General features: G+C 39.5%; 1 protein-coding gene across 1 annotated transcript in view; it reads left to right on the forward strand.

Moving 5' to 3' along the window:
- VEPH1 (ventricular zone expressed PH domain containing 1) overlaps nt 1-26,313 on the forward strand; it is a 407,512-nt gene that overhangs the window by 165,261 nt on the left and 215,938 nt on the right. Inside the window, exon 6 of the mRNA XM_007943547.2 lies at nt 17,487-17,707. Coding sequence (XP_007941738.1) covers nt 17,487-17,707 — 221 coding nt within the window. The remainder of the gene's footprint in view (nt 1-17,486; nt 17,708-26,313) is intronic.

The following is a 26,313-nucleotide window of genomic DNA, read 5'->3' on the forward strand; positions in this document are numbered from 1 at the left end:
TAAATTTTGGTCAATGACATGAGACAAAGTATATGTGAACTGCTGTATGAAAAGTGAATTTACTCTGTAAATCTTCACCCAAATCCTAATAAAAAAATAAATAAATAAATAAATAAATAAGTGTTCAGGTATTTGCCTTCAATCTCCCTAATTCTGTGTTCCATTGATTCAATTCTACTCCTTGACCTATTCAATATCTTATCTATTTCTGAAAATTTAGTATTAATCTTCTGGATTTCTGTGTGTAGATTTTATATCATTTCTAATTTTTCATTAATTTTGTCATTTTGTTCTTGTACTGTCTTTTGAAATGGTTCTAGGGTTTTCTCTGTGTTTTCCTCAATTTTATCAGTGTTTTCTTTTATCTGTCTCTCAATTTGCTGAAGGTACCTAAATATAATTCTTTTGAATTCCTTATCAGGGAATTCCAATGCTGCGTCTTCCTCAGGGATGTATTTTGGGTCAGTATCCTTGTCCCTTGTTTCTCCTGCTTTATCTTGCTTATTTATGCGGACTGTGATGCTCTGCTGTCTCTGAGGCATTGTGACATTTTATGTTTATATTTAAATTGGTGATTGTATGTTAGAATGACTTGCCCATGGTTTTCATTTTCTTTATTTTGTTTGTATGTTACCTACGTAAGCAAAGTATTGTGCTGTGCTCCTCTATTTGCTAGTTGGCAGCAGTTATACACTCACCACCTGTCTCCTTTCCCATTGTCTGCCTCCTGTATGTACCTGCTGTCCTTGGCAAGTGGAGCCTATTCTCAGGTCCTGTTTTCATTCAGGTTTTTATACTAGTTGATATATATTTCCTTTCAAAGCCCAGGGCTCCAGGATTATCTTCTGTACCTCTGTCAATTGGTTTCTCTTTCCTTGTTGCAGAGGGTCTGTGTTGCTTGTCTGCCTATTCTTCCATCTTACCAGAAGTCTTCCGTAGAGGATCATTTTGATGCAAATCTTAAATAATAAGTAAATCTAAAGTAGTTGTTGATATTTAAGGTTGATAGATTTGAGATGACTACAAAATAAATGTTTCCCACACTATGGATGAGTAAATGGAAGTGATCTGGGCAATGCTTCTCAATTTTCAGTACCACGCAGATCCCACAGAGTTTCAACTATCTAGCAGTTCACTCAGAAGAGTGGAAAGCAGACTTTTAAAGCTATCTCACATCAAGATCCTTACTTAGTATGGTTTATTTAACCTAGCCATTTAGAAATCTCCAGCTTATACCAGTCTCCTACTCCTGTCCACTCCATTCACTCATTCTTCCATCTGCTGTCTTCTGCTTTAGAGGAAAAACCTTCATCCAAAAGGCTGTCTTATTCTATCTTCACTATTTACATAAAAGTGAGCTCACAAAGGAGTACAAAACAAATTGGAAAGTATAGTTCAAACTTTTTCTTTGGAGCACATCTTTGCCAACAGTACCTTCAAAACCCTATTCGATTGGCTTCAATTTTCTCTTGCTTATTTTATTTCTTTGTGCTCTGCTTACTTCTGGAAGGAGTTCCTGGATGGTACAAACTGTTGAGGCTTTTGGGAGCTATCCCAAAGGTTGGAAGTTTGAGTCTGCCCAGGGACACCTTGGAAGAAAGATCTGGAGATCCATTTCTGAAAACCCAGGCACTGAAAACCTTGTGGAGCACAGTTATACTCTGATACAGATGGTGTCACTGTGTGTCACAGTCGACTCCAGGGCAACTTCTAGAAAGCAGTCAAGGCAGCTTACAATTAAAACACAACTGTTCTGAGATAAAAAAATAATTAGCTCAAGGCAAAGCTGGGGAACCAAAAATGAAGTGTGGGAGGGATTAGGACTCAAGATACCAGAAAAGTTGTATCAAACTTTCCAAAACCAAAAAAACCCAAACTCACTGCCTTCAAGTTGTTTCCAACTCATAGCGACCTCTCCTTGGGTTTCCCTGTCAGTATCTCTACAGAAGTCTTCCCTAGGAGGAGGTTTGAACCACCAGCCTTCTGGTTAGCAGTCACATGCCTTGGCACTACACCACCAGAGCTCATCAAACTTTCCAAGCTAAGGAAATTGCCAACCCCAGGCAAGGTTCATTCTTTTGCAAAATATGTTTTTCTGTTTCATTCTCCCCAGTAAGTAATGAAATAATATCCACCCAAATCTTTCTGTTTAACATGATGTTTTGGGAATTACACCTCTTCTGCCGTGAATAAAATATCCTGGTATTTCTTATTTCAAGTATTTTTAAGTGCAGAGAAAGATAGGTACTTGCATTTAATAGCTTTAATCTCCATTCAATCTATTTTTTAACCAAAAAGTTGAATAATGAGAGTAAATGATGGCAAATTCACTTGTAGCTGATAACGTAATTCAATTGAGTTAAATCTTACCATATTGTTTCTTTCTTTAATGAGCAAAACTACATATTCTTTTTTCTTTTCCCTTTGCAAAGTTCAAACTGAATTTTTACCCTTTCTCCCTCCCTCCCTCTCTCTCTCTTTGATCCCTTCCTTCTTTCCTTTCTTCATTTTTTGTATCCATTACAAGCCTCTTTTTTCAAAATGGTTTCCATAATAGGGCAGAAAGCCTATACTTACTTTTTTCCCCCCCCTGTGATTCCAACCACATTAGCAAGATACTGTGTAACTAAAGATGGGCTGCCTCTTTGAGTTGTCTAGAAATTTTTCAACCCTACAGTTCCTAATGGTCTTTCAAAAAGTTTGTTTAATTGAAGCCAAAGAAATAGCAGAACCATTGTTCAGGGTAATCAATGAGAGGTCATTTACATGAGGGGACCATGGTGCTGTAGGAGAAGAAATTCTGGCTCAGCATAATTCATTTTGGGCCCACACAAAAGATCTACCTTTAAGAGGCTAAGTTCCCAAGCCCCCAATTTTTAGAGAGTAAATCAGAACTAAGGAACCTCCAGATCTTTTATCAACCCACAATACAACACTGTGTTCAAAGTTCAAATTAGATGGACTTCTATAAGCCTTAAGGTCTGTAAGTATTTGGGGATCAGTGCAAAGAAAAGATGCTGGTAAATAAACTCTCAGCACAGATGAAGAGGGATTTGGGTTTTTATACATAAAAGTATCCACACAGAGTGTTATTTAGGAGAAAAAGAGTTTCAAATTGCAAAAATGTGTTAGACAGCAGACCAGTTAGTTTTCTGCCCTCTTAAAAAAAAAAAAAATCAATAATAGTAAAGACATAACTTATTTGGTTACATTATTGTCTCAAATAGCATGGGAATATAGTAAACCACTTTTCCACATTTTCTGATTTTTATTTTAAATCCCAAGTCAATTTCATTCAAGGACTCAAATATCTTTTTAAGGAAGACAGAGTTAATTCTAGGTTTAAATAAACTTAAGGTATAATTACTTTATAAATATAAAAATTATACTTTTTTCAAAAAATAAGTGCAGACTTGACTTAAGCATTCTATGCCAAATGCATAGAGTTGAACTGATTCCAATTCATCCTTAATTTTTGCCATGTTACAAAATTTGAGGTTCATTCAAACAAAGGATACATCTGTTTTCATCAGCTGTTTCTTAACTTTTATTACTGGGATTTATTTTTAAAAAATTGTCTTTCCCAGACAGTATTGTTTTATGAGGCATGATTTATTACTCTTTCATGTGCCCACAGAAACTGTGTTGCTGAAATCATGCAAACTGAATCAAAAATAATAAGGAAGGGATGGGGACATATTTTGTTTATGCTGGACTAAATTATGGTTTAGAATCTATATATATGTTTAAATTCTAATAGAGATTTGTTTATCAATTGAAAGAAAAATATATTCAACTCTCCCAAGCTGATACACAGAAAAATTGAGACAAGATCAAAGTGTAAGACAAACAAATGAAGAATGCAATATTTTGGAATGCTATTTAAAAATCAGTTCAAAACGCTGGGATTATTTTCCTAAGAGAGACATTAACAGGATTTTTGCTTATTTATTCTCTGCTTTGTTGCAAAAAATAGGGGGATTTCAAGCAGCCTGCTCTCTCAATCTACTATTTAAAAAATTACCGAATTTTAAGTGTTGGATATACTAAACTAACGTTTAATCTCTACTTTCTTTGCAAGCATTTTGCATATATTTTAATGTCAATATTTTAATGCTAGCATATTTTTGTTTGCCTAAAAATACAAAAACAAACTCCCTGCCATGTAGTCAGTTCTGACTCATAGTGACCCCTATTGGATTTCTGAAGCAGTAAATCTTTACAGAAGTAGATTGATCAATCTTCCTTCGCTGGAGCAGGTGGTGGGTTTGAACCACCAACCTTTTGGTTAACAGTCAAATGCCTTAGGCTCTGCACCATTTATTTGCCTCAAACAAAAAAACAAAACAAAACAAATTCACTGCCATGGAGTCAGATCTGACTCATAGCCACCCCTCCTTGGGTTTCCGGAGCAGTATCACTGTTGTTGTTGTTATGTGCCGTCGAGTAGGCCCCGACTCATAGTGACCCCTCCTTGGGTTTCCGAGGCAGTATCACTACGGAAGTAGGATTGCCCAACCTTAAGTAGGATTGCCCAACCTTAAGTAGGATTGCCCAACCTTCCTTCCAAGGAGTGGCTGGTGGGTTTGAACCGCCAGCCGTCTGGTTAGCAGGCAAGTGTTTTAGCCACTATGCTACCAGAGCTCCTTGGGTTTCCAGAGCAGTATCACTAGGGAAGTAGATTGCCAAATCTTCCTTCCAAGGAATGGCTGGTGGGTTTGAACCGCCATCCTTCTAGTTAGCAGTCAAATGCCCTAGGCACTATGCCACCAGAGCTCCCACAAACTAAACTCAATGCCGTCAAGTCCGTTCAGGCTCATAGCGGCCCCTCCTTGGGTTTCCAAGGCAGTACCTCTATGGAAGGAGATTGCCCAATCTTCCTTCCCAGGAGTGGCCGATGGGTTTGAACTGCCAGTCTTCTGGTTAGCAGTCAAATGCCTTAGGTACTACACATTTGTTTGCCTAGGTAAGCATAATTTAAGAACCATGAAATTTATTAACTATTCAATTATCTTGGCATATATAGTTTACTGTATAGCTTAACTCTTACTGCCTTGATTGTGTCAATAGCAGCAATGTTTTGTAAGATTGAATATGTTATTCATTTTTTTTTTTTTTTCAGAAACAAGAAATAAAAAATGAAAAAGACTGGGAGATCATTGCAAACAGAAAAAGATTTGAAAATAATGATAGAAAATGAGTTAAAATTGGACTAGGTCACTAAGAAAATATTAAGCTGTAAAAAGTGTTTTGACTTGATTATGTAACATTTTTTTTGTAAAAAAAAAGAAAGGCATTCTGGATAAAAAAGTTGCATAAATTTCACTTCTGAGTACACTTGTTTATAGGTTATCAAACACCAGACCACATTTGCTTTTATTGAGCTAGTTTGGAGTTTTGGAAATGCCTGGAACTTCTAAATCTTTATCAGCTAATAAAATAAAGTAACTGGGAAAATTTTAAGGAGATATATAGATTCTAAAACTTCTTTAAATTTTTCAAAAGCATTTTTTCGAGAACTGTCAGACTCTGACTGTGAAAGCCGCATCTGATGCAGGAGCTGTCTATTCCCCGTCTCATGTCCCGTTGTCACCAATAAAGACTGTTCGCGCCACTAAAAAAAAAAAAAAAAAGTTTTCAAAAGCAAAGATGTCACTTTAATGACTAAGATACATATGACCCAAGCCAGTCTTTTCAGTCCCCTCATAAGCATGTGAAAGCTGAATAATGAGAAAGGAAGACAGAAAAATAGAAAGTGAAGAATGTTGAATATACCATGGACTGCCAGAACAAGCAAATTAATCTTAGGAGAAATACAGCCAGACTGCTGCTCAGAAGAGAGAATGGTGAGACTTTGGTTAGCATACTTTTGACAAGCCATCAGGAAAGGCAAATCTGGAAAAGGATATAATATTTTGTAAAGCAGAGGGTCAGCAAAAATTAGGAAAACCCTCAATGAGATCAATTAACACAATAGTCAAAACAACAAACTCAAATGTATCAAAGGCTGTGAAGATGGCATAGGACCAGGAGACATTTCATTCTGTTATACATAAGGTCACCATGCGTTGGAGGCAACTTTATAGCAATCAACAACAAGATAACTTCTGAGATGGCTTATTTTATTTTTTGTGATAATTCAAATATGTCTACATTCACATTCAGGGTTTTTGACACTCAAATAATTTATTTAACATTTCTGTGTGTCAGGCATTGTTTTTAACCTTTTACGCCTTTAACTCGTATAATCCTCACAACTACTCTATTAAGTTAAGTATTATTATGAGCTGCATTTTATAAACTGAGTTATAGAGAGTTAAGTAACTTACCTAACGTCCATGAATCGTTAGTGGCAATGCCAGTGCTCAACCTCAGAAGACCCCTTCTGAGCCCACTGTTAACTACCATGCCCCCATGTGCTCAGACAATCGAGGCAGAGCTGTAAGGACTTTACACATTACTGTCACTTTTCTGTTTTCTGAGAGTAGAATATTCCATGTTAATATTTATATAAAGAAAATCTTTCATACTTTTTGCCAGTTTGAACCGTCAACACTCTCCTTAATTTGCCTTGTTAGTTTCTTACTTGCCAATTCTATTTTGCATGAAGTAAAGAAAGCCTCTTAGAATCCAAACACTTAACCACATCCTTTCTTCAAGAAAAGCTTTTAGGCAGTACAACTATTTAGGCTGTTGCTAGCCTTCTGGAAAGAGCCATAAATCTCCTGCATGGAAGGCGGTCCAGGAAGTGCTGAACAGTGGCTGGGGTAAGAAACCTAACAAATTGCTCAGACAGACCAGTTGAATTCATCAGAGAAGCAGTGCTAGTGGGTCTTTAGTGATTTTGTTTCAGTCATTGCTTTGGATTTTCTAAAGGAAGTGACTCTAAACTCACCAGTCAGTGAGGATATTTGGAATTTCATTTTAAAGATTAATATCTCAAATTCTGGGTAGACAGCACAATAGAAGGCACTAAAACTTTTTCAATGTAATAGACTAAAGAATCATAACCCACTGCCATGGAGTCAGTTCTGACTCATAGCGACCCTATGGGACAGAATAGAACTGTGCCATAGGGTTTCCAAGGCTGGAAATCTTTACAGAAGCAGATTCCTCATCTTTCTCCTGTGGAGCAGCTGGTGGTTTTGAACTGCTGACCTTTTGGTTAGCAGCCAAATGCTTTAACCACTGTGTCACCAGAGCTTCTCAAACAATTATAAGCCTCCAATAAACAAATTTTACCTGTTCCAAAATGATTCCCGCTGGTTAAGAATGGTTTATAAAATCTGATATTAGTTTCTCTTTGAGAAAGGTATGTAGAGAGAGAAAGGAAGAGGCAGTAAGGAGTGACACACAGATGGCTTGAACAATATTGAAAACGTTCTATTTTATTACTTTTCATATATATATATATATATATTAATTCTTTCATATGTAGCATATATTGGTTCTTTTTTTAAAAGAACCATTGAACATTTATTATGTGCCAAAGTCGTTTCTGACTCATAGCCACCCTCATTGGGTTTCCAAGGCTGTAAATATTTACAGAAGTTGATCACCCAGTCTTCCTTCTGTGGAGCAGCTGGTGGGTTTGAACTGCTGACTTTCCGGTTGTTGTTGTTATGTTGTTAAGTGCCGTCGAGTTGATTCCAGCTCATAGCGACCCCATGCACAGCAGAACGAAACACTGCCCGATCCCACGCCAGCCCCACAATCCCTGCTATACTTGAGCCCATCATCGCAGCCACCGTGTCAATCCATCTCTTGAAGGCCTCCCCCTCTTTCGTTGACCCTCCACCCTACCAAGCATGACATCCTTCTCCAAGGAATGGTCCCTTCTTACAACATGACCAAAATAGGTGAGACGAAGTCTGGCCATTCTTGCTTCCAAGGAGCATTCTGGCTGCACTTCCTCCAAGACAGATCTGTTAGTTCTTTTAGCAGTCCACAGTACTTTCAGCATTCTCCGCCAGCACCACAACTCAAAAGAATCAACTCTTCTTCGGTCTTCCTTATTCATTGTCCAGCTCTCACATGCATACGAGGCAATTGGAAATATCATAGCTTGTGTCAGGCGCACCTTAGTCCTCAAAGAGATATCCTTGCTCCTCAGCACTTGAAACACTTCCTTCACAGTTGACTTTCCCAATGCTACACGTCGTCTAATGTCCTGACTGCTGCTTCCATTGGCATCGATTGTAGAACCAAGCAACGTGAATTCTTTGACAACCTCAATCTTCTCTCCATTGATTGTGATGCTGCTCATTGGTCCAGTTGTGAGGATTTTTGTTTTCTTTATGTTGAGATGTAATCCATACTGCAGACTGTATTCTTCAACCTTCATCAGTAGGTGCCTTAAGTCATCCTCACTTTCAGCAAGCAAAGTTGTATCATCTGCATATCTCAGGTTGTTAATGATTCTTCCTCCAATCCTGATACCACGTTTTTCTTCATAGAGTCCAGCTTCTCGGATTATTTGCTCAGCATATAGATTGAATAAGTGTGGAGAAAGAATACAACCCTGACGCACTCCCTTCTTGATTTTAAACCATGTAGTGTCCCCTTGTTCTGTTCAAACGACAGCCTCCTGGTCAAGGTACAGATTCCTCATGAGTACAATCAAGTGCTCAGGAATTCCCATTCTTCTCAATGTTATCCATAATTTGTCATGATTCACACAATCAAATGCCTTTGCATAGTCAATAAAACACAAGTAAACATCTTTCTGGTATTCTTTGCCTTGAGCCAAGATCCATCTTGTTCCACATCCTCTTCTGAATCCAGCTTGACCCTCTGGAAGTTCTCTGTCAATATACTGCTGCAAACGTTTCTGAATTATCTTCAGTAAGATCTTACTTGCGTGCCATATTAATGATATTGTTCTATAATTTCCACATTCTGTGGGATCACCTTTCTTTGGAATGGGCCCAAATGTGGATTTCTTCCAGTCAGTTGGCCAGGTAGCTGTCTTCCAAATTTCTTGGCATAACTGAGTGAGTGCCTCCAATGGGGCATCTGTTTGTTGAAATATCTCAATCGGTATGCCATCAATTCCCGGAGCCTTGTTCTTCGCCAGTTCTTTCATTGCAGCTTTGACTTCTTCCTTCATTACCATTGGTTCTAGATCATATGCCACTTCCTGAAATGGATGTAGATCGATCAGTTCTTTTTGGTACAGTGACTCTGTGTATTCCTGCCATCTTCTCTTGATGTTTCCTGCGTCATTCAATATTTTGCCCATAGAATCTCTCAATATTGCAACTCGAGGCTTCAATTTTTTCTTCAGTTCTTTCAGTTTGAGAAATGCCGAGCATGTTCTTCCCTTTTGGTTTTCAGACTCCAGGTCTTTGCACATTTCATTATAGTAATTGGCTTTGTCTACTCGAGCTGCTCTTTGAAATCTGCTGTTCAGCCCTTTTACCTTTTCATTTCTTCCATTTGCTTTAGCTATTCTCCACTCAAGGGCAAGGTTCAGAGTCTCTTCTGTCATCCACTTTGGTCTTCTCTTCTTTTCTTGTCTTTTTAGTGATCTCTTTCTTTCTTCATGGATAATGTTCTTGATATCTTCCATAACTTTCCGGTTAGCAGTCAAATAAATGCCTTATCCATTATGCCACCAGAGCTCCTTGATAGTATGCCTGGTGTTGAAAAACTAAAATTTATAGTAAAACACTCAGGCTCTGCCAAATAACTTATTTTATAATTCACTGCTATTTCTGATATCATCAGATTATGGATCATATTTTAAATATTACCTATAATAATAATTGATTACTACTATTGCTTTTTCACCTATGTTATGCCAGGCCTTTTATGGGTATTAATTTATTGCTCTTCACAACAACATCAGGAAGTATTTGTGTCACCTGAGTTTGGTTATGGCATACTCAACTAAAGATACTTATTTTCTCATATAGCAAGATGTCTGGAAGACATGGTAGGTCCAAAGTTTGTTCACAAGTTCCGGAAAGTCGTCAAGCACCCAGTGTCTTTCTCTCCTCTCTTCATCATCCTCACTATGTTGAGTTAGCCCCATATGCATGTCCCCTCATGCTTGCAAAATGCCTGCCACAGTGGCAGACAGTACACTGTGTACTGTGTAGATGTGTGGTGCAGTGAATTACTTAGTAAGGCCCTTCTAGCCATGGTCTTTTTGGCTCTCATCAGATGAGTGGGTGGGGCTATACAAATGGGAGGTGCTTGTGGCCCACCAAGGGAATTGGATAGCTTACTGGTAATGTGAACAAGGTGTATGGCACCCTTGTGGGGGTGAAACTGTTCAAATTGAGTGTATGGAAACCTGACATGGGGATTGGTCAGTTTTGCCTTCTGCTGAGCTTGAGGGGAAGAGGGGGGCAAATCTCACTACCATCAAGAAATAAGAAGCAGGGATGGAACACATCCTTGGACCCAAGATCCTTGCTCTGAGACAGCAAGAGATAGCAGCAGAGAAATGGCAGCAGCAGAGGCAGCAGAACCAAGAGATGAGCAGTGGGCCTGCTAGCCCGTGGAGCAGCAAGAAAGCTGAGTAGCTCTGGGCAGAGGACTTGCTGTCAGAGTGGGTGCCTCTCTGGGCACCTATCTGCAGAGCTAAAAAAGCTTTATAACACTTGCCTGAGCAGGGCAGAGGCCAAAGGGCCACAGGGCCAAGAGGTCAAGGCCAGGAAGAAGCATGCCTGTGGCATGGCTGAAAAGAAACTGTCCTGATTGTAGAACTGTATCCTGAATTGTTTCTGATCCTGAATCATAGTCTGTTACTTCCCTAATAAACTCCATAATCGTGAGTATTGTCTGTGAGTTCTGTGTGACCACTGCAACAAATTATCAAACCCAGCAAAGAGGTAGTGGGTGCCATGGGACAGACTGTTGGTATTAGAATTGGCAAAGAAGTTAGAGGGTGGTAGCATGTCTGACCTCTGCCTCAGGAATAAGCCTTGGGCTATTGATGCTGATGCTGACTCTCTCTCCTCCTTGTGAAGTGGCACCCTTTCTTACAAAATTAAAATTAGAATTTTGGAAAATCTATATCTGCCACTATAAACATGACAGTTTCCCAATACCTAAATATTTTTCTGATGAGATCAGTGATATTGATGATTTTTTTTTTTTTTATTGTATAAAGAAATGCATCAGCATTTGGAAGAGATGCATAAGTCAGTGAACCAATATTTTGCCAGATGTTCAATGCTTAATTTTATTAAACCACTCGTGGGTAAAAGACCCATTCAAATTGTAAGAGACAAACCACTGGACTTTGCTATTCTAGGCCATAAAAAGTTAATGAATATTACACCCAGCAAGTAACTTTCAAGAAACTACCATTTGCTGAATTTTGATGTAGCATCAAAAGAGAATATCTACAATTATCAAAACTATAAGGAGCCCTGGTTGCACAGTGATTAAGTGCTCTGCAGCTAACCAAAAAGTTGATAATTTGAACCCAGCAGTCATTAGTTATACACTAAAAAAAAAAAAAAAAAAAAAAAAGACCACTTGCTTCTGTTGATGAACAAGATGTAGCAAAAAGAAAGCAAACCTGTGTGTATCCATAGGTTTGAGTTTTTTAACAGGAGGGGCTGGGGGCATAACCAGCAGCAGTACAACTCTAGGAACATAGAAGGTATTGTGACCACAAGCAAGTTACTCTTCTTTGTGTCTGAGTTCTCACCTTTATAAAATGACAATGATCATAGTACATACCTCATAACATTATTGAGAATCTTATATGAGCAAGTATCTAAAAAGTATGTAAAACAGGCTTGACACTTAGATTAAACGCTCCAGGTAGGTCGGTTATTATTATTTTAATAATAAATAATTTATGCAATAAGGGTTGGGGTCAAATCCACAATTAGGGCATGAGGGTGCTGCTGACCCTATCCCCACAGTGAGATGACTGAAAGTACAAAAATGCATTTACCATACTCTCCCCAAGGAGCTGTGGTGGCACAATGCCTAAGGCATTTATTTGACTGCTAACCAGAAGGTTGGCAGTTCACACCCACCAGAAGCTCTGTGGAAGAAAGATAGGGCATTCCACTCCCATAAAGATGTACTGCCTTGGAAACCCAATGGTTTCTGTGAGTTGGAATCGACTCAATGGCAGTGAGTTTCTTTCTTTTTTCGTGTGATCCTCTCTTCAAGATAAAACAACATGGAGCTGAGAAAGAAATTGGAATCTCCTAACCAACCCCCTTCATAAGGTGCCCTGGTGGTGGCACAGTGGTTAAGTGTTTGGATGCTAACCAAAAGGTTGGCAGTTCAAACCCACCAGCAGCTTTGTGCGAGAAGGATGTGGCAGTGTGCTTCCCTAAATATTACAGCCTAGGAAACCCCATGGGTTAATTCTGCTGTCACAAAAGATCGTAAGTCAGAATTGACTTGATGGCCTACATCCCTCTTCTTGCCCTAGCATCACACTTTCTACTCCAAATCACATCTGTTACCCCTGTGAAATATGAAGTTTCAGAACAAATGATGTGAAGCTGACTTGGTTTCATATGTTACCTCCAGAGAAGTTATAATTTTTCTTGTTCCTGCATTGTGATTAATTTCCCTTCACTGGAGTTTCCCACCAACTCCATTTGCCTGCCAGCAAATCATTCAGAATTAGGTTGATTTCAGCAAATACCCACACAGCCACCTCCATATTTAGGAAGAAATATGCTTTAAGGAAAAGGTTTGCTAATTTTTATAGTGAGAAGGGTTCTTAATGAAACCACAGACAAAACTTCCTAGATCAGCAAATGAAACAATGTATGAGATGGCTTTAAAAAAAATGATGAGAAAGAATCTGATTCTGAAACTGAGGAAGTCACTTGAAATTTGCAATTACATTCTCAGTAGAACAACATGTCACATTTCCCAAGTCCCTGTTCTAGTGCCTTCTTACTTCCCACCTCCCTTTATTGAGTAGACAACATGTCACATTTCCCAAGTCCCTGTTCTAGTGCCTTCTTACTTCCCACCTCCCTTTATTGAGCCGGATATATTTTACTGTTTTCTATGTTTTCTACTCAGAACGTGGTGGTTTAGATTCTATGTTTTCTACTCAGAACGTGGTGGTTTAGATTCCAAAACCTTGTTGAATTCAAATGTCCCCTTTTCTGTGAGATCTGGCCTGACTACACTATTTAAAATTGACTTCCTGGAACTAGTTATCCTGTTTTATTTTCTTGGAGGTATTTGTCCATCCAACACACTGTAATTTACATATGTGTTTTGATTATTGTCTGTCTGCCTTGTTATGATGACAAGGATTTTGCCCTTTTTCTTAAGTGCTATGTGTTCCTACCCCATAGAATAATACTTGGCCAGGTTAGAGAATTCCACACCCAGTCTTTGCCTTTAGATGGGAGATAGAACATGTTGCTATAATTATTTGCATACCATGATTTTACACATCAAGCCTTTACATGAATGAATGTGTCTCTGTTGCAAAAAAAAAAAAAAAAAAAAAAACTATTGGACTAAAGAACATTTAAGTGTCCTTCTGCAACCTGATGTTTGTTTGAGCCAAGAAAATGGAACAAGGACTCGTTCCAATGATCGTTATTACTTACTCACCTAATGTTATTATCCTTTAGTGAATAAATGTCTTTTCAACTAGCTGTCTAACTCATGGAAACATGTGCCCTAGTGGTGTTTAACAAATAAGTATTAAGTGATTGACAGACACACCTCATCTCTCTTAGAGATGTGTTCCAGGGCAATTGTACAGGGAGTCTTTGAAAATCAAATTAAGCATTAAAGATTAGGTAACTTCACAGTTAAATCTGTTCTGTAATTAATATTACTTGTAAAGCACAAAATTCCTTTGAAACTACATATTTTATTTGCAAGGTCATATTTTGGCATGTAAAGTTTGCTTAAGTCAGTGACTTAAGACACACACACTGAGTTAGACTCTACTGACTTAATTTTGTGCCAGGTTGATGATTGATGCATGTGAAAGAGTCTGTTTGGGAGACTTGACTGGTACATGCAACATGTCACCATTCAGGAATTATAAATGGAGACTGGTACATTTAATCATTAGGGAATTATAAATGGAAAGGGGGATGTGTGAGTCCCTAGAAAGCAGGCACCTCCTCTCATTTACCTTTGCATCTAGAGTACAGCCCAGACACATTGTAGTCACTCAGTACTTAGATCATGGGTAAGTGAAAAAAAACCCAAATCCTTACTGCCATCATGTTGATTCCAACTCATGGCAACCCCTTTTGGGTTTCTGAAGTGGTAAATCTTTATGGAAGTAGATTGCCCAGTCATTCTTCCACAGAGTGGCTGGTGGGTTTGAACCACCAACCTTTCCATTCTCAGTCAAATGTCTTGGGCACTATGCCACCGGAACTCCTTGATTAAATGAAAGCATGAATAAATAAATGATGAAATGCAGTTGAGTACTAAACACAATTAAAAAAAAAAAAAGGTCTAAAATGCAGTTGAAATTCCATCAGAAGGGCTTACTGGGAGTGACTTCGTGGAGAAGATGAGACAGAAGGAAATTGAGGCTTCAAGTGCTAGAACAGATGGAGAAGGAAATTCCTTACAGAAAGGGAATTGTAGTATGGTTGCAGCAGTACATCAACAGGGAACTGCCAGAAATTCAAGCCAAATTGAGAGAAGGACATGGCACAAGAGTTATCATTGCTGCTGTCAGATGATCTTGGCTGAAAGCAAACAATACCAGAAAGATGTTTATCTGTGTATTATTAACTATGCAAACGCACTAACTGAGTGGATCATAACAAATTATGAATAATTGTGAACAATAGAAATTCCCAGAACATTTAATTATGCATAGACCAAAACGAAGTCATTCAAACAGAATAAGAGTATGCTGCATGGTTTAAAATCAGGGAAGGTATGCATTAGGGCTGTATCCTTTCACCATTCATATTTAATCTGTATGCTGAGCAAATAATCCAAGAAGCCAGACTATGTGAAGAAAAACATGGCATCAGGATTGGAAAAAGACTCATTAACAACCTGTAATATGCAGATAACACAACCTGGCTTGCTGAAAATGAAGATGACTTGAAGCACTTACTGATAAAGATCAAAGACTACAACCTTCAGTATGCATTACATCTCAACATAAAGAAAACAAAAATCGTCACAACTGAACCAGTAAACAACATCAAAATAAAACCAAAAACCAAACCCAGTGCTGTTGAGTCATATCCAACTCATGGTGACCCCTTCTTGTATTTCCGAGGGGGTATCAGTACAGAAGTAGATTGCCCAACCATCCTTCTGAGGAGTGGCTGGTGGGTTTGAACCACCAGCCTTCTGGTTAGCAGTCAAGCTAACTTTTGGTAGCGCTATGCTACCAAAGCTCCTAACATCAGAATAAGTGAGAAAAAAAGATTGAAATTATCAAGGATTTCATTTTACTTGAATCCACAGTTCCACGGAAACAGCAGTCAAGGAATCAAAAGATGTAAAACCAAAATCCAAGCTCACTTCCATACATGCGATGTATGCAATCCATGCGAGTCGATTGACACCCATAGCGACCCCCATTGGGTTTCAAGGCAGTATATGTTTACAGAAGTGGAAATAGATTGCCCTATCTTCCTTCCACGGAGCAGCTGGTGGGTTTGAACCACCAAACTTCTAGTTAGCAGTCAAATGCCTTAAGCCACTAAAGCTCCTTGTACTGGGCACACCTGCTCCAAAAGACCTCTTTAAACTGTTGAAGAGCAAAGATGTCACTTTGAAGATTCAGGTGTGCTTGACACAAGCCATGGTGTTTTCAATAGCCTCATATGCATATGAAAGGTGGACAATGAATAAGGAGGATGAAGAATTGATCCATTTGAATTGTGGTGCTGGTAAAGAATATTGAAAATACCATACATTACCAGAAAAAGAAAAAATCTGTCTTGGAGGGAGTGCAGCCAGATGCTCCTTCCAGGCAAGAATAGCCAGACTTTGTCTTTTGTACATTGGTTATGCTATCAGAAGGGACCAGTCCCTTGAGAAGGATATCCTGCTTGGTAAAGTAGAAAGTCAGTAAAAACGGGGAAGACCCTCAATGAGATGGATTGATACAGTGGCTGTAATGATGGGCTCGGGCATAGTATGCTGGACTCAAGCATAGCATCACGGGCTCAAGCATAGCAACAATTGGGAAGATGGCAAGGACAGGGCAGTATTTCATTCTGTTGTGCTTAGGGTCACTAGGAATGGGAACTGACTCAATGGCAGGTAACAACAACAACAACTGAAAGGGAAACTTAGACCTGTACGCTTCTCAGTTAGGGAAACCTGGTGGTGCAAAAGATTAATTGCTTGGCTTCTAGAAAGGTTGGTAGTTCACATCTACCCAGTGCTCTGCAGAGAGAAGACCTGTGATGTGCCGCTGTAAAAATTCCAGCCTAGGAAACCCTGTTGGACAGTTTATTTTTTTACATGGGGTCACTATAAGTCAGAAATGACTCAACAGCAGATAACAACAACAAATTTATCAGTTAAAAGAATTTTGAGCCTCCACCTCCAATATATATTTATTTATAATTATACATATGTTCTAATGCAATAATATTATATTCTGCTGTACTAATATGAAAAGTTATAAATGCACAAAAATAGTGCATTTTAAAAGAGGAGTTAAAGATGAAATAAGCCTTATTTTAACTTGTTTTTATTTTATTTAGTAATAGCTTATCATCATTTACATTGAATATAAATGTATGTTTCAAATAATCTTCTTTATAATTTTTAATTTTTTTTGGCTAGCTTCTGGTCATAGTGGATTAGACCGTTTTACCTTATAATATGGTTTATGGGAATTTTAATAAGTGTGGGGAATGTGCCAGCTAAGCCATGTTCTTGTTATTTAAGTCATTTGCCATTTGTAAGAGTCAGTTTTGTTAAAGCTAGATCATATAATCTAGTATCAAGACCAGGCACATAAAAACTGTAATCTGTTGAAAGAAACAAATGAGTGAGAATACCATGTGAAGAGAAGGTATACCTTGTACACCAAAGTGATATGTGACCATCATCTAACAGATCCATTGAGGGGGCCAAGCTCAATGTCCTCTTTAAGATTACTGACTAAGTCTGCAGCTTGGAGGTAGAGTTCATGAGTCACACAGGCAATCAATCAGCCATCAGACTGGTGCTAGGAAGACACCAAGTTGGGTGAGGTGGATATGCAGGTATATGGGTTCAGTTCACTAATGATGGTCATGAGGCTTTGATCTGGCAAGGTAGACTAAAGAGAATCTTCACATGTCTTTAAGAAATTAGTAACAGGAGGAGTATTTTATTTAAAAAAATAAAGTTTGTCTTAAAAACCAGGGGAAAAAAAAATTTAGATCTCAAAGACGCAAATTCAGTGGAACAATGAACAAAGCTTATTATTTAGCTTCAGCTACCTCCCTAAGCAAGCTCTGTATAGAATTGTCATAAGCAGATGAGAAACTTTGCTTTCTTTTGAAATATAGGCTGTTTTTCTTCATTGTTTTTGGCAGGAGAAAGCCAGGAGCTGCCTCCCATACCTGGTGAGCCAGCTGGCTAATATGGAGCACTCGTTTCACCACATCCTCCTGTTGGAGATTAAGAGCATCACTGACACCTTCTCCTCCATCCTGGGCCCTCAGAGCAGAGATATCTTCCGCATGAGCAACAGTTTCACCGCCATTGCCAAGCTCCTTACTCAACAACTGGAAAGCACCAAGGCCAGAAGTGACAGGTAAGTAAGGGCCTTGGGGTCTGTTGCAAACCCACAGAGGCATAATACAGACCATATACTTACCTTTGTAAGCATGAAACTTCCCAAAGAAAGCCAAACCTACTATCTGAACATAAAGTGACCTCTAAATGAATTACGGTACTTGCTAGAATCTTTTCTAAATCTGTGGAAATCAGAATATAACAACAAAAATAAATTTCTAAAAGGTGCACAAAGAGTGGTAAAGGAATAAGAATGTAGTACAAGTCATGTTTTGTATCCTTCATTTATTCATTCAACAAGCATTTAATGATTGCCTACTATGTACCTGGAACTCTGTAAGAAGTTGAACACAGAGAGATAAGACCTGGTCCCTACTCTGGTAGCATAGTGCCTAAGACATTTGACTGCTAACCAGAAGGCTGGCGGTTCAAACCCACCAGCCGCTCCTCAGAAGGAAGGTTGGGCAATCTACTTCCCTAGTGATACTGCCTCCGAAACACAAGGAGGAGTCACTATGAGTCAGGTCGACTCGAGGGCACTTAACAACAACCCTACTCACAAGAAGCTCACTGTCTAGTATGTTGTTGTTGTTGTTGTTATTTGCCGTCGAGTAGGCCCCGACTCATAGCGACCCCTCCTTGGGTTTCCGAGGCAGTATCACTATGCAAGTAGGATTGCCCAACCTTCCTTCCAAGGAGTGGCTGGTGGGTTTGAACCGCCAGCCTTCTGGTTAGCAGTCAAGTGCCCTAGGCACTATGCTACCAGAGCTCCTACTGTCTAGTATAGATATTTAAATACAAGGGTAGTGCCTAAGGCACTTGACTGCTAACCAGAAGGCTGGCGATTCAAACTCACTAGTCACTCCTCAGATGGAAGGTTGGGCAATCTACTTCTGTAGTGATACCCACCTTGCCTCGGAAACCCAAGGGGGGGTCGCTATGAGCAGGTCTGCACATAACAACAACAACAATAACAATTAGAGAACAGTAGGAAGGGGAGGCTAATCGAAGATAGTTTCAAGGAGTTTGTGGAATGCAGAGTTGGGGATATTTGCTTCTGTCTGCTGGGAAGCTGGGTTTAGGGAAAGCTTTCCAGATGAGGTGATATATTGAATCATGTCTGCAAAGGTAACCAGATTGCACTAGGCTGCCTTTGTGAGCAGCACGTGAAGGAGAATGGCACTTTCTGGAGATGGAAGTGATTTTGTATGACTAGAATGTGTGTTACAGGGAGAGTAGCATGAGGAGTTACCAATGCAGTAGTAGGCAGAGACCAGATCGCGGTGAGTGAGCCTTACATGACTTCTGTCTTAATATCTTTCTGCTGCTGGAACAGAAATATCTCTAGTGGGGGCTTTAATGAACATTTTTTTTTGTTTTGTTTTTTCACAGTTTAGGAGGCTAGGATTCTGAATTCAAGGCCCTGGCTCTAGCGGAAGGCTCTCTCTCTGTCCGCTCTGGGGGAAAATTGTTGCCTCTGCTTTTACAGACCCAGCGCTCCTCAGTTCCTTGGTGCTTTCCAGGTGGCATCTACCTTTGCTCCTACTTGTGCTTGCTTGATTTGGTGCCTAATCTGCTCTTTTTATATCTCAAGAATGATTAGATTGAAGACACACCCTATGCTGCTATGGCCTCATTAACATAACAAGTAAATTCTATTCCCAAATGGATTACATTCACAGATATAGGGGTTAGGATTCCAACACATATTTGGCGGGGGAGGGGGGTGTATTCAATCTGTAATACTGTCCTAAGAATTTTGAGTTTCACGCAGTAGGCAATGAGGATTATTGTGGGGTTTTATGCAGGGCAGAGATCAGATCAGATCCCTATTTCAGGAAGCTCACTCTGACCCCACTGCAGAGAATGTCTCAGAAGAGGGAGACTGGAGTCAGGGAAACTCTTCCATTGGGGGGCTGTAAGAATGAGGCAGAGAGGATGAAAAGCGCCAGAGAGCAGACATAAGGAGGGGGAAGCATTGCTACGCCTTTATAACACTGGATCATGAGGGCCAATGGAGAGGAAATAATCAGGAATGATTCTTATGATTCTGGCTCAAGGGCCTGAGTGGATGGTGCTATCGTATCAGACTGAAGGAGGTCAGGAAGAGGAGACATTTTTGGTAGAGGTGGGGGATTATAAATTGAGGTTTTGCTTTGATGTATTATTTGAACTCTTTTTGCAACATCCATGATCAAATGTCCAATTAGCAACTGAAAATGTGGAACTTAGAAGGGAGATCTGGTCTAAAGTGTAGAAGTGGAAGCCGCTGGAAACCGCTGGAAGCTATAGTTGTGGAAGTCATGGGGGGAGGGGAAATGAGTTACTCAGGGGACAAATGTACAAAAATAGAAGAGAAGAAGACCAAGGATGGAATTTTGGAAGGTGGTGACAGAGAGACACCACTGAAGGGGCTTATGAGAAGTAGTCAGGGGAGAGAAAGAGAATCAATAGAGGATGTTAAAATAAATACCAAGGAAACAACAAATTTAGAAGGCAGCCAAGTACTGCAAAGAGATCAAATGAGGAAATGACAGAAAAATGTCCACTGGTTTTGGCCATGAGGAAATATTGATGATTGTGGTGAGTGAGCTATCAGTGGTAAGGCAGAGCAGAAAAAATGATGCCTGGGGTCACAGAGAGGGAATGCAGTCCATGAAACTGACTTTCAAGAAATTTGTGGGGAAAAAATAGAGATGACCAAGCAAGATCGAGAGAGGGGCTTTGTTTCGCTGTATTTGAATCAGGAGAGATTTAGAAAGTTTTGTGACCTTTAGAAGTTACAAAGTACTTTCACATATATAATGTCATTTGAGCTTCATCACAAGCCTAAGACATAGGAAAGACAGATGTTATTATTCCTATTTTACAGAAGAAGAAACAGAGGCTCATCACTTCTTGGCCTTTTGGCTAAGATCAAGTGAAACAGAGGCTCAATGACTGGTTAAAAATATTTGTAGGTTTGCACAGCTATTAAGTGATAGAGGATGGTTCAACCCCCTATCTTTACACTACAGATCTGGTGCACTGGAAAGCACTCAGCTCTGGAGAAGAGGCGGGGCCCATTTGAGACTAGCATCAAATTCTGTATGTTTTGGTGATAACAAATGATGCATACCATTCCCATAATAAGAGCAGGAATCAAAAAACACACAAGAAGATCCAGAAAAAAACACAAAATATGCAAATTAAGAGGTTTAAATTTTCGTGTTCACTTTAAGAACACCCAAGAAACTGCCTAGACCATTAAGGTTATGTCTATTCAAAAAGCCACCAAGTATCTGAAAGATGTCACTTAGAGAAGCAATCTGTACCATTTCTTCTTTCAATTATGGAGTTGGTAGGTGTGTCTAGGCCAAACAGTGAGGCTGACACAGGATTAATGGCTCAAAAAGAGCATTGAATTTTTTATGCATATGCTTGAAAATGCAGAGAGTAATGCTGAACTTAAGGGTTTAGATATAGCTTCTCTGGTCATTGAGTACATCCAAGTGAACAAAGTCTCCAAAAGGTATGACCATACATGTAGAGTTTATGACCATATTAACCCATACATGAGCTCCTTCTGACATAGTGAGATGATCCTTACTGGAAAAAAAAAAAAAAATTGTTCCTAAACCAGAAGAAAAAAATATCCCAGAAGAAACTGAAGAAACAAAACCTTATGGCTTGGGAGTAAATTCAGCATAAAATGAATGCAAATAGAAGTAAAAGCAGAAAATGAACAAAAAACACCAGAAGCCATCTTGAAAAAGTTGTGACCATTTAGTCACATGGGTCCACTTTATGTCCCAGCATGGTACAGGGCTTGGCAGTCCTAAGAGGCATAAGGCACCATCCCTGTCCTGGAGGGGTTCATAGTCACAGTATGTGATGAGGCTTTAGTAGAAGTATGCACAATGTGCTATGAGCATGAGAGATGCACTGCCCAACCACCGGGGAACTGGAGTTCAACAGAGAGAGTGAAATTTGAGTTCATTCCATATTTACCAAGTATCTTCCATGTGCCAGTCATCTTGCTAGACACTGTGTTAACTGCACAGGATGGATGAGCATTCCCCAGAGAAGGATAGAAAGGACACTCCAAGTAGAGAAGATAGTATATGCAAAGACTCAGGGGCTTGAAAGTATGACCCAGACCTAGGAAAATTAGGTGGTTCCATGTGGTTAGAGTAAGTACATCAGGGTTAGAGTGGGACAGTACGCTGAAAATTCAGGACAAAAACAGACTGTCAGGAAGCAAAACTGTTAGGAAACAAGGAGTATATCTTGTAAGCAACAAGGACATTTGAAAAGATTTTAATATAGAGAATGATCATAGCTCTTAGAATAGTGGGTTTCACTTAAGCTTCCAGACTAAGATGGCCTAGGAAAAAAACACCCAGCTATAGCCATGTGTCCTAGTTAGTGGTCCATCTTCTCTCTAATGCCTCTACAGATGTAAAGCTTCAAGAGGCCAGTTGACATCTGTGAGGTCATATACATGAAAAAGTTTTGAATAAGGGGGCAGGAATTGTACAGAAATGATACATTAGGAATTTTAACAGAAAATCCATCTCAATACAATTACCCATAAATAATTTTCCCAAAGAAAGAAAGCTTATGGGGAACAAAAATCTCGCTATCAACATATGAGTCTGCATGTATGAGAAAGCATTTACGTGTTTCCTCCCTTTGCTATTTGTCTGAGAAAAAAAAGAGAGAGAGAGAGAGAAAAAAAATGAAATGTGAAAAGATAGAAAGGTCACTGCTTACCCCACATACCACCATCACCACCTTAACCTTTCTCAATTCAAACTACTTCTCCAGTTCAATCCTCACTGTCAATCTTCTTCTAATCGATTGTAATTATTCGGTGGGAACCTCAAATCATTGGTGTGCATAGCTAGCCTTTTGTATTAACTGCTCATCCTCTCTGGGATGGTTGCTATGGCTTCTGTCCCAACATTTTATTCCCTGAATAGCCTTCATTGTTACCATTAGCTTCAGTAATTTTAATCTGTGCCTTCTTCCCCACCCTACCCCCAAGCAGTAAGATCTACACTTTTGTCTAAAGCATAGAGCAAAGTCTGATCCTTACAATTACAGGGAGGAGAGCTTGACAGAAAATTAAAGATGATAAAATTCAAAACAGATGTTGTCTAATTTACAAATCTGACACATAGCCCAGTGGGCCAGACTTTGGACTTCAGGCCAAAACTATAAGATTATCAAAAGAAAAACAATTAGCATCCTAGAGAGAAGGAAAAACTGAAGCAGACAGGAGCCTTCCCTGTGCCAAATGACTCTGAATAAATTGAGTGAGCTTCATGAGACGTACCAGGTAAGCACATTGTGCTTTTCCTGCTCCTCTGTTTTTAAAGAATGTCTATATCTAAGTAACAACGCAATGGAGGCTAAATACTGAGCTGGGTGAGCAAAGCATTTAGAATTTTAGGTTTTAAAATTAATTCTAGAGAATCATAAGGAATATGGCAGCAATTGTGGATCAAGAAAGAGAAGATGTCAGGATAGAAGAAGGGATCTGTACCATTTGCAAGTGTGAAAGCCCTATCTGGCCTTCTGTGAAGCCCCTAGCAATTGGACTGTTGGCTTGCCAGGACCCAGGCAAAGCAGGCAAGGAGAGGCTGGACACCTGGCAACTGTGTGACTGGCCAAGCAGCTGAGTGACCTAGAAGCCAGCCTTTGCCAAATAACTCTGATGCCAGGGAGGCAGCTCTAATCAGGCACCATAAGAATTTTTTTTCTATAAGAAAAGTGGTCTTTATAGAGACTAAGCTCATGTTCCAGTTTCAGAAATTGTTGTTATTAGTTGCTATTGAGTCAACTCCAACTTACGGCTACCTTATATGTAACATAGAAATGGAGGGATGAAAACCATGGAAAGAAAACAGGAATAACGATGTAAATAGGAGACATAAGAAAAGATGGAGATGGGAAAATGTAGAAGGGGAAACCAAAAGAAAGAGGAAAAAGGGGTATGCTAGTTCTGCCTCCTTACACATAACCCCAAGTCCCAGATGTGTGTGTGTGTGTGTGTGTGTGTGTGTGTGTATGAGGGAGAGTTATAATGCCCTCATTCCAGCTTTCAAACCTTAGGCAAAGCCATCAAAGTCATTTAAAAAAAAAAAAAAGGAAGAAAAATGAAAGATATTTATAAGAAAAGTGAAAGCAAATAAAGCATGGCACGTTAGTAAAGCTTCCCCAATCTTTGTATTGATTAAATAGTTGGTAAGGTTCTTTTTTGGGAGCTCTGGTAGCATAGTGGCTAAAGCACTTGACTGCTAACCAGAAGGCTGGCGGTTCAAACCCACCAGCCACTCCTCGGAAGGAAGGTTGGGCAATCCTACTTCCGTAGTGATACTGCCTCGGAAACCCAAGGAGGGGTCGCTATGAGTCGGGGCCGACTCGACGGCACATAACAACAACAACAACAAAAGTTTCTTTTTGTTGTTTTGGTGGTGATGGTGGCTGTAGTGAGATATTGTGTGTATATGTGTTTGTCTTTTGTTCTTTAGAATCAGAAAAAGAAAAATGAGAATGAAAGACAAATTATAGTCAAAACCAGTTGGGTAGATGGAAACCTAATTTTGGTAGAAATGAAAAGAGATGACACAATGGCAGGAAGGAAATAAAGCAACAACATGTGGGGAAGAATAAGGGGGACTAGAATATGAGATTATGCTCATAGAAGAAAGAGTCCAGGGAATCTTCCCTCCTTGGAATGGTCCTAGGGTTTTGCTTTATCCCAGATCTCATGCTACAAACAGCAAAGAAGTAGATTTTAGCCTTGAGCCAGAGATTTGGTTAATGTGTGACCTTTATGTATATAGCTAAGCAACATGGCCTATAAAGACCCTTTACAAACTATGAGACCATTTGCTACTGTTTGTTCCAGAATTCCCACCTTGACATTCTGGGAATCACAGAACCTGACCCTGGTGTAAGAAGCATCCCCCAAGACATTGCCTGAGAGCTCAAGAGTGCTAGCTCTTTGCTGAGTCCACAACGGAAAATGCCAGCTCAGCTCAGATACAGAGTAGGGCCCACAACTTTTCCTACAACTTGGCAAAAACTACTGTGACTGGGATCTGACCAAGCTTTTATTCAGCTTCTATTATTGTTTTATGTGCCATGGAGTAATTCTGACTCATGTAACTGGGTAGAATTGCCCCATAAGGCTTTCACCCATGTTTTAATAGGTGAACAACAAAGTACTCACAACAAGATATTTTAATATGTATTAGGGATAAAGAGCCTTTATTTAAAAGCATAATGGAAAAAATTTTGCAGATAGGCAAGAACAAGGTGAAATTATCTACCCAACCCCTATTAACATCTGGGTCCATGGTAGTTCTTGGAAGGGGTATAATGTAAATGCCCAGATATCAGCCCATAGAACTTCCTTTCATTTCTTCCTTTAGTCTGACTTAGTTAATCTCAAATTTTAGTATGCATATCCCGTCATACTCTTGTGCCTACAAGGACAATTTTTGCCAAAAAACATTAAGTAGTAACATCTTATGCCCAAAACATTTAATATTAACATTGTACAAGGACATCCAAGAAACTGGTTAGCCCCTTTTCAAGAGTCAGGAATCAAGAGAGGTCTTGAAGAACTGCTGGATGGTGTCCAGCTATGATTACTGAACATTTTGATCAAAGCTGCTATAGCGGAATCTTGATCAAAATGTCAAAAATGCAGAATAGAATTTCAAATTTTCATGGACTCCAGACTTTCTGGAGTCATGGAGGCTGCATGAACCCCTGAAACTATTGCCCTGAGATAATCTTTAAACCTTAAACCAAAAAAATCCCCCAAAATCTTCTTAAAACCAAATGGTAGTTTAGCTTAACTAGTAAAGAATGTCTGCCTTGAGCATTGTACTCTGTTAAGATATATCTATATGGGATCAAACTGGCAATAGCAACTAGAAAGATTAGATGAAAAATTTAGTGAGCAGTGAGTTTATGTTAAAGGAGGAAGAACAATGAAGAAGGAAGCTGAGAGTGGCTGCACAACTGGAAGAATGTAATCAATATCACTGAACTGTACAAGAAACTGTTGCATCGGTGTGTTTTGCAGTATATATTCTCAACAACAACAACAAAATAAAAAATACAGTGTGCATGATAAAGGAACTCTGGTGGTGCAGTGCTTAAGGCACTTGACTGCTAACCAGAAGGCTGGCGGTTCAAACCCACCAGCCACTCCTTGGAAGGAAGACTGGGCAGTCTTCTTCCGTAGTGATACTGCCTTGGAAACCCGAGAAGGGGTCGCTATGAGTTGGTTCCTCCACGATGGCAGTGAGTTTGGTTTGTTTTGGTGCATGATAAAGTATTCACAGTACTTCATGGATAATTCAAAGGAATTTTAAAGGAATGTCAAGGGTTGGTTTCCTCTATTCTTCTCAAAAGTGGTACGCCACTGAAGTTTTGCCATTCCCTTCAAAATTCTCTCTTTGTGCCTCTCCCCTGAATGAAGGCTGCCATTCTACAAGACTCCAGTTTGGTACTACTTCCCCATGGGACCTTTCCCTCCCACCACAGCCCATGTTAATCTCACTTTCCTCTGAGCTTATACTGCCTTTCCACTCCTCTGGCACCCACATTCCTGCCCTGATG

The sequence above is a fragment of the Orycteropus afer genome, unplaced genomic scaffold, assembly GCF_000298275.1.
Source record: "Orycteropus afer afer isolate SDZICR_OR568_19922 unplaced genomic scaffold, OryAfe1.0 scaffold00109, whole genome shotgun sequence".
NCBI classification, from domain to species: Eukaryota; Metazoa; Chordata; class Mammalia; order Tubulidentata; family Orycteropodidae; genus Orycteropus; species Orycteropus afer.